General features: G+C 43.1%; 1 protein-coding gene across 1 annotated transcript; it reads left to right on the forward strand.

Moving 5' to 3' along the window:
- The first annotated feature begins 1,773 nt into the window (after positions 1 to 1,773).
- LOC126403055 (transmembrane protein 26) lies at positions 1,774 to 9,604 on the forward strand. Its single transcript, XM_050065465.1, has 4 exons — positions 1,774 to 1,890; positions 4,238 to 4,448; positions 6,876 to 7,020; positions 8,355 to 9,604. The coding sequence occupies exons 2-4, from the start codon at positions 4,255 to 4,257 to the stop codon at positions 9,102 to 9,104; spliced, it is 1,089 nt and encodes a 362-aa protein (XP_049921422.1). The 5' UTR covers positions 1,774 to 1,890; positions 4,238 to 4,254; the 3' UTR covers positions 9,105 to 9,604.
- The last annotated feature ends 390 nt before the right edge of the window (positions 9,605 to 9,994 follow it).

Consider the following 9,994-nt stretch of genomic DNA (forward strand, 5'->3'; position numbering starts at 1 on the left):
ATCTCGTCCTCTCCTTGGAGGGTAAGGAGCTCCTTGACATCATTGTTCTCCCAATTTGTGGACATTTACCGCCACTGTTCTTCTTCTTTGAGTTAGCCACTAATTGCTAACAGTTATTTTTTAAACCTCCTGTGGTCGCACACATAATGTCATCAAAACATCACACCCCTGCCAGCCATGATCCCGTCCCACAGACCATCTTCTTTATACAGACATCATTTTGGCACTGTTACTACCTCCCTTGGTGAATTAAAGGTGAGACATCTCTGTCCCCCCATTTGTGATCGTACCGTATATACAGCACGGAGAGATGGCTGACTGTGGGATATTCCTGCCTTGAACAGTCAGTGTAAAAGGAGGTTATGATTCAGAGTCTGATTTAGGTTGTCTGCACATGGTTCTTAACATGAAAGTGGCTGAGTAGGTGGCGAGCAGCTGAGGGTGCTAACTCACTACCAACAGCAACAGTGCTGATGGAGCTAACAATGTTACCTGGGGTAACCTGGGGGGTCGGTGCTATGCTTCTGTGACGCCACCATCCTGTTATCAGCGTAACTGCTGTATGAGCGGTGTGCAGAGTGGTGGCTATGAGCTAGCCAATGGGATACACACACAGGAACTCACATGCACTAACATGCAGGCATAGCTACCACAACAACCCACAGCGACACCATTACTCCACTATATCTTTACATAGCAAACAGTGGTTTGCGGCTATATAAACATTCTGAATGTCACATACAGCTCCTTTAACCTTTCGGCTCATTCTGATTGCTCTCATCAGCCATGCTTCCAGATGTGGCCAGCAAATGTTTTTCAGCAAACAAAGCCCTGATACACTCTGTGAAACACTGCACCAGCCCAGCATCAAACAGCCGACATAGCTAGCGACTACAGCTGATGAACAAAGGATGCATTAATTGCTGGTACATTTGTGCTTTTACAGCTTTTTTTCACTTCCCCCAAATGTCCAAAAAATCAGGTAATGCAGGTTTAAGGCCTAACTGAGGAAAAAATACCATCAAATATTTGACCAACATTTAGAGTCTACACACTGATCAAATGATATAAAACATCTTGTCAGTCATGTGTCTTCGTTCCACTTTCAGGATTTAGTGAATAGACGTTCCTGGACAGCATCGACCCACGCAGCATCAGCACCTCATTCTGATGCAATAGCAGTACCATACTGTACCCACACACTCAGGTTGTTCAGTGGGCCATCTCCATTCCCTGTTGTTGCTCCATGTTTCTGTGAGTGCCGAGGCCAAGGAGCGAGGCCGTTATCAGGGCAAGTAGCGCAGAGGCAGAGCAGGCATGGGTGGGAGCAGGGCAGGGCTGGGTGCTCTCTGAACAGGGAGCACGGCAGGCCGGTTTCTCCCAGGGAGATAACTTTGTTCTGGGCCAGGAGAGATGACATCATGACGGATGGTGATGAAGATGTGGGAGCAGGGGGCAGGAAACGTTATCTCCTGCAATGGCACCAAGGGGAATGGAGACACACACATACGTACACTTGTGGAACACACTTACTGATACTCTACTCCAGTGGACTTGAACAGTGGTCATTGAAAACACACACACACACACACACACACACACACACACACACCTCTGACATGCCTACACAGCCAGTGGTTTCANACACACACACACACACACACACACACACACACACACACACACACACACCTCTGACATGCCTACACAGCCAGTGGTTTCAGGAGGTGGCTGTCATTTAAAAGGCAAAATCAGACAGATACAAGTGCGATCACTGTGTGTGACCGTTCTGGTATTCCCATTTTGTACAGCACAGCATCCAAGAACCTTTGGGAAATAGACTGAAGAAGCTGATCTCAACCAATCTCAGCGAGGAGTCCAGCTTATACCGTAAGTTTGTACTGCATGCAACTTGCACCATACATATTGCATGAACTCTGTTCAAGGCGTATCAGTATTCACAATAACAGCACAAAACACTCTGTTTTTGACACAGAGACTGTTTTTATTGTAGAGAGACAAGTTAAAAACAGTCTCAGAGAAATTATTTTTTGGCCTTCAGTCCAAAATATAACACTTTCATAAAAGAGGGTACATGTTTTAAAGGGTTAAGTTGTAACAAATGGATTTACTTACACTAAAATAGCACTGACTAAGACTTTAAATGTATGTGGCTGGTGTTTATCATCCTCCATCATAACACTTGATTATTTTTTAGCCCTCTAATTCATCAGCAAGACCCCTCCAATGTGTTATTGGACAACTTACAACCTGATTGATTCCTGTAAAAACATGCAACCCCTTACTAATGATTCACTTATATTTAATAACTATCAAGTGAAAGCCATGTATCTCCACATCTGATGAATACCCTGCCGTGGGTGGCAACCGTGTCTCCTGGACATTATGTTTAATATACACGTAATTTGCATCAACAGATACGTTTTGAAGGGAGCATGATGCCGACTGGATTGTGTTTTATTGTAGCACGATGAGTTGATTAATGAACATATCTGGCAAAAATGTTGATCCCGAAAGTATTAGCAAAATGTTCTCTGACAACGTATTTCATTTATTTTCCGACCAAAATATCCCCATAGACCAAATCATAATGTTTGTTTACGATTACTCATGCATAGGAAAACCCCTGCATCACGTACAAAGAATTAAACAGCACTGTGCAAATGGAGGAGAAATAGCTGAGATCAAGAGAAAATAGTTAAGTCTTGTTATCTAAAATGCATGTTTGATGCTTTCCTATCTCATCAGTAACAACACTTTAACGAACTCTCTGGTGACTGTGTCGATACAAACAGGAAACCAGAGAGGGATATGACTTATAAAACAAGTCCCTGGATGGAATCGACCATGTTATATGATACTCATTTTAACCAACAGTCAACCACTTTCAAGTCATCAAGCCATCACAACGATCCATAGAGATCAGATTTAAGCAAATTCAAAGCCTCCTGGAGTCCTTTCACACCGACTGCAGACCAGTTTCTCTTGCTTACTAATCACAGCTTGCTTTGAATTCCCCCAAAGCTCAGATGCTTTTATCCTAAGCTGACTAATTGACAGCGAGGACTGTTTGCACACTGACTTCGTGCAATAGTTATTGATAATGAAAGATGAGCTGGGGGTGTGATGTGTAATGATGCAGGCGGTTACATAAGTGTTTTTTATGGTTGGTTTGGTTTTTGGCTGTCTGACGCTGACTTTTCTGTGTGAGTTTATTTCTTAAATTTAGTACAAAATGCAATCAAATCAAAGTGCTATCTATTTCTTAGTCTGCAAAAGCCTTTAATGCTGGGCATTTAGTTTGTTGCAGTGAAATTATATTAGTTTCAAAAGAACATAAAGGCCTTCTATTGTTTCAACTTTTAAGAAATTGTGAACAAAAGTTGTGTCAAAGTGTAAGCCCCAGCTTTCATCAATCTTGCAATAATGTTCTGTTGAAAATCAAATATGGCATACATGGATTTTCCCCATAGTCATTTAATATTACTGTATGCCCTAGTATCGTACATAGACATCAATGGTTCAGTCAGCATCAAACAACACCAAACAATCTAGTAATGGCTTTTATACAGTAAATTAAGGAATGAGGTATTGGCTTGTAAATCTGCCTAAACTCACTTTACAATGCTTTTATTTTAATTTAAAAAAGCACATTTCCATTATTTAAAGTAAGTGACAGTGGATCTTATAAATCATATAGAGTGCTACGGGGATGACATTTTTCGATAGCCCTGGTTCCCTCTCAAAAAGGATTGGATTTTGGAACATTGAAGAAAATAAGCTCTGTGGCAAACAAACATTTATGGTACTTACACACTTTGTTCAGCACAAATGAACACCACTTTTAGGATTTTTGAAGCCTAAATGCAATCACCAGAAGTAAAAAGCTAACGTTAGGCTATAGACGAACTGAACCATGGTCGCATGACTTCAACACTGCCATCACAATGAAGCTGTAAAGCCGTGTTCAGCGTGATGACATTCTGCAGTCTCATTTAGCCACTTGTTGGCAATCAAACACAAAATGTGAAAGTCTCTTAAGCTCATGTTAACCACAGACCTTATTTCAGGCATCTAACCAAAAACCCATTTAAAAAAAACTACTGACTTTTAGATGAGGGAACCAGGAGTGCTAAAATGCGAACTCATTTCCAGGTTCTAGGACTCATTCCTGATGCACTTGTATTCAGACATAATAAAACTATCTTCTGTACAGGTTTTCTGTGGTGCACGATGTGTCGTCTACTGGACATCCTGCTGGCTTTGCTGAGTCGTTTCCTGTTTGCGGTCCACGGGGTGGTGACAGTGTGGCGTGTGGTGGCCGTTAAAGAGGAGCCACTCTACTGGCTGCTGCTGATGGGTGTGGCTCTGCTGGGTGTGGAAATGGCTGTCACTCTGAAGTGCACCCGAAATGCAGAGTGGAAATGGTAACATTTAGGTCACACATGCAAAACACAAACAATGTTAATATCAGAATCAGACAATAGTTTGGGGCTTATATTGAACCTTTATTTCAAATCGCATTGTCTGCAGCCATGCTAATGACTCTGTGAGGCTGTATTTTGGCACCGTGGTACTTTGAACTACATGCTAAAATCAGCATGCTAGCATGCTCACAATGACAATGCTAACATCGTAATGCTTAGCAGGTATAATGTTAACTATCTTAGCTTCAAATGTTGACATGCTAAAATGAGATGTCACTAGTTTAGCAGGTATTGCACAAATGGCCGCACCTTGTCCCCCCTTGAGGGCGCCACTGTCTCTGAGACACTTTATTATGGATCCTGTTGCATTCCGTAATTGTGTAGTACTTGTCATGTTAACACGTCAAGGTCAGGAAGTGGTTTGGATTAGGGAAAAGAGGTCATAGTTAGGGCTAGTTCTAGCTATTTTCATATGTCCTGTGACATCAGTGGTAAAGTGGTAAATGGTAAATTTATCAGAACCCCCCCCCCCCCCCCCCCTCAAAATGTAACCAACTGCCTGAAAGTCAGATGACATATTATAAAGAGAGACACAGTCATTGGAAGGAGTAAGATGTGGTGGATGAATGGGTCAAGTGACTTATTATTTTCAGTTTTTAAGATGTATAAATCTGATGATTTCGCACTGTGTACATAAACTGAAGCAGAATAGCTTAATTGACCGTGTTAACGTGATATTTTGACATTGCTTGGACGCCTAGGAATATACACCTCGGCGTAAACAGCCACATTGGGTATTTCACTCCGTGTGAAACTAGTATTGTTGGCTACAGACGCCTGAATGCTAATAGCTTCTGTCTAAAAGCATGTCCTGCTCGTGGCGTCAGAGAGAAAGCTGGAGGATCACCAAAGTCAAAGGCTTCATCCTCTAGGCTCTATAAATGCCTGTGCAAAATTTCACAACAATGCATCCAATTGTTGTTGAGGTATTTCACTTTGGACCAAAGTTGATACCCAACCAACAAACCAACATTATAACCTTAGAGCCACACTGCTAACATGACTAGAAATCTGCATGCTTTAATTACAGATGTTGACACCACAGTATTAATCACATAATACTCTGATCCATTGTAATGAACCAAGGCTACAGAGCAGCTGTACTCGAGGGGTATTCCAGCAGTTTATATTAAGTTGTGGAACTCACAACAGGCAATTAAAAAGAAAGATTAAATATTAAACTGGTAAAGGCTGAGATGTCTTGACTTTAAGCTTCTAGTTCACAAATACTTGATTCGACATTCCCTATAATGCAACTCCATTGTATCTTTTGATGAGACCATCCCTGCCTGGTAAATGAAGCCAAGTTGACCCTGATGACATCATCAGGGGTCATTTCTCCAGCTTTACAAAGCTATTTTAGAGACACAAAGGACATTATACAACTGTTTTCACAGACTGAGCAGTAAAGGAGAAAGTTATCTCGATGTGTTGAACTGTTGGAGTGCACTATTAATGGTTAAACAACAAAAATGAACTCATTGATGTAACTGCTTCGGCTATAACAAACAAACACATGTTCGGGAGCTGAATAAGCATTTACAAACCACCCGCTCTTGCTCTTTTTAAAGGGGTAACATGAGGATTGAGGTGTTGTTGCCAGACTTTGTAAACCTGTTTTGTGTGGGGAGCAAATAACTTCTGAACTTGTAACTGTGCAAACACTTTACAACCCATCTGCCCAGGGTGGAGAGAAGCAGCTTGTGTGTGCGGCCTGTAATATCCTCTGCCTCTAAATTCTCTGTTATCCTCTGCAGCTCATTCTCTCTTTCACTGTCTATCAAAAACAAATCTATTCCTCAGTGGTGTTATTGCTCTGTCTTTCTGTGAGCCGATGCTCTGAGCCTGCTATCACGTCTTTGTCACAGTCACTCCCATCCAGCCATGGAGAAAATGTCTGCTGCTGGCTCAAGTCGTTTCTGACCAGCTAGATTTAAGAAAGAAAAAAAAAATGTTTGGCTTGAGTAAACATAAACTGACACCAACCTTTATTACGCGGGTCTCCAAAGGATATGAGCATTTAGTGTCACACCTCATTCAACATCAAGCTGCGTCTCATTCAAGGGCTATAGCTCTCTGGCACATTCGCGGTGAACATCCTCAGACACAAGCTTTCTTCAGGCCTCTCTCTTTCTCACTGAGTCTTACTTTGAAGTTCTCTCCTCGTGGAGAAGGCTTTGCACTGTCAAGAGGGATTTGCATATATGATGAGAATAATTGCCTGTCTGAAATTCGATGCTTCTTTTAGGGAAAAAAAGGGGACTCTTTCTTCTTTAGTGGGTGTTGGAAAAAAAAGCATGTCACTAAAAATAACCCACCCCCACCTTTCTCCACCACCCTCCCTCTCCCTTGGCGGTCCACTTTTAGGTTCTCCCCCATGGTTTTCCTCTACCTCAGTACTGTCATCCCGTCCATTTGGTTCCTGGAGCTGAGCCTGCTGCAGTCCAAGCTGCCTGTCAACAATTCCTCCGGCCCTGAGCTTCATTTGCTGGCTGGCATCCCGATCACAGCGGTAGGCTTCCCACCACAAAACTGCCCTCCCCGCCTCACCCTCCACGCAGCCACATTAAAGCAACACCTGATATCAGATAAGATTTAAATCTAGCAAGGGGGTGGATAAACTATTAGTTGCAGGAAATGTGTAATAGACACATTGAGATGAAGTCCAGATAGGCTCCTGCTTGAAAAACTCTCAGATCTCTCCCCTTCTGGGGTGGTTTTAGTGCAGCTTCTTTCATGTAGGATTTGGGAACTTTTTTGCCCCTTGGCTGTGCTTGAGGCTGGGTGGCAGCTTTTGAAACTTGAAGACGCTGTGTTTCGGGAACGTTGGGAAATGTCATGGGGTGCTGTCAGGATAAACTCAATGAACCCTGACACAATGAGAGGCTGGCTCACAAGTCTTCGGAATTATGTTGAGAACAGAGAGGAGAAGCCTTGCTGAATGGATGACTGCCAATGTGTTTCATTGATTACACATTTAACGGTGCTGCATGTAACTGTGGAGAAGGATGGATGATTATTAAGTCTCATCCCAAGGTTGTCATATACCCTACGATTTGGGTTTGTAGTCGAACCGAATCACTAGTCCACATGGGTGGATCATGAGACAATGGGCACCTGGGCACATATATGTAAAAGGCACCACCACTCTACCTACATAGGAACAAGAAACACAGACTCCGTGGGGTATTTGCATCTCTTTGTAGTCATTATGTGTCACTTTGTGGTTGTTTTGCCCTTTTTTGTGACTATTTTGTGTCTCTTTGTGGTTCCATTGCATCATTTTGTGGTCTTTTTGTGTCTCTTCGGGGTTAGCATCAGTATTTGATGACCTGGAAACATAGGATTACTGAAAGGGCATATCAGGCCCAAAGTATACCCACCCATAGGGTCCTCGCTTACAAAATGCCACTCGGATTACCACAGTTCTGACTGGGAAAAGATTCAAAATGACCACAAAGATATGCAAATAAACTGCAAAGAGACACAAAATGACCGAAAAGACCTAAATTCCCCTCTGAGAGAAACAAAACTACTACACAGAGACACAAAAACCCCAAAAGATGCAATGCAACTATAGAAAGATGCAAAACAATGACACAAAATAGGCTAACCAATAATAAGGTGTGTGTTTTGTGTGTATGTAGGAGAGGTGGAGGGGGCTTTTGCATATTTGTGCCGAGGGGCCCACTGTCTGATACCTGGGAATGAGACTCAACAATCAAGTAGCTTTCTCCAAAGTTACATACAGCAAAAAATTGTGAAAAATTGTCTAGAATTGTGTCAAGTTGTCTAACTTGACAAACACTTTTGATGTAACCAGGTGGTGCTGTTTCCTTCACACAGGGCATCGTGGAGCTGGACCCAGAAAATTGGGTGGCAGGCCTGGAGCAGACCATGCTCATAGTATTGGTTCTGGGTCGCTGGCTGATGCCAAAGGGTTATATGTCCCGCGATCAGCTCTCCCAGCTCCTCATGGTCTACGTAGGACTGGGTGCTGACATCTTGGACATCTTTGACACCTTCAAGGAACCTGAGGTCAGGACCAACCGTGCGGTTGTCATCATGGGCCTGGGCCTTTTCTCTTGGGCGCTCATGCAATTTCCTCTGGTGCTGACCCAGACACAACCCCCAAAGGGTAAGCCTCCACAGAGGAGTGTGGGCGGTCCCTCCTGCTGTCCTGGTGCTCCATCGCCGTTCACCTCCTGCTGCTCCAGTGAAGTGTGGAGCTTGCTCCTCACAGTGGGACTCCAAGATGGCCCGTTTCTGCTTTACCGGCTCTATCTTATGGTCCAAGAGCAGGTACTCAACCAGCTGATGATCTTCTTCACCTGCAAAAACATCCTCATTGTCCTCTTGGAGCTTTACAGAATCTTTGTGGTGCAGTGCGAACAGCCGGTTGGGGAATCGGGGTTGGAGAGGTGTGCTGCTTTGGTGCTCCGGTGTCGAACCCAGAGGGGTAAGGAGGAGGAGGAGGAGGAGGAGGAGGAGGAGGAAGCAGGTGGAGAGGAGCAGAGCTGTCATACAGACACAGAGAGGGAGGAAGATCAGAGAGGTGTCCAGGTAGAGAAAGGCTTAAAATGCCGTGAGGCATGACTTTAGCCCTCGGGGGGGGGAGGATGGCTTTCACACACCAAGAGAAAAGTCGAACCCATCTGCCATCTCTTGCATCTCAGCTCCGCTCAGAGACAGTCTTGTCTCTCTGGAGGTTCAGTGACTAGAAATAGACCACAAGAGAAGAGAAAAAGTCCCAACTGAAAAGATCAGAGATGAATTAATGCAACCCCCTTTGATAAAACCTTTCCGAAAAAGTGGTGTTTCAATCAGAGGAGGTTTCTCTGCTGAAAGAAAAAAACAGTTCAGCAAGTTTAGCGCTAACTGTCAATCATCTTTGATATATGAGAGACTTAACAAGATAGCTGAAGCCAAATCAGTACAGCGTTGTGCTTTCCAGTGCAACGCATTTGTTTTAATCAGCAACAGCTTGGGGTGATATGATTTCATTATGTTGTGCGTATGCATTTTTAATAAAGTGATGGTAATGATGATGGCTTTGACAGGAGACAATATATGGATCAAATTAATATGGCAGAGTAAGATGGTGATAACATGTCTTGCTTAATTACTAAACCTTTCCTAATAAAGCTTCAGAAAAGTATAGTGCTGGTGTTTTTTTTTTTTTTTTTACTCTGATCACCATGAGATGGCAGTGTTGCCAAGTCAACCAAAGCACCACACAAATATACAGTGTTTACTTGACTGGAACATGAATGCCAGTTACATAGAAAAAAAAAACTGTGAGACAGCAACACAGTTGCAGTGTTGAACTTCATCATTTGCTGGTTTTAGGCATGGATATCTCCTCTATGAGTCTCTCTGTCAGACCTAATGATTCAGTGAGGTGGAAGTGAGGCATGTGATAAATGAATTTAAAAGATTTAGTCACCTTCAGGCAGCAGCTATGTAATGAATAGTCTGATGTAGGC

This window comes from Epinephelus moara, chromosome 16 (genome assembly GCF_006386435.1).
Source record: "Epinephelus moara isolate mb chromosome 16, YSFRI_EMoa_1.0, whole genome shotgun sequence".
Classification (NCBI taxonomy): Eukaryota; Metazoa; Chordata; class Actinopteri; order Perciformes; family Serranidae; genus Epinephelus; species Epinephelus moara.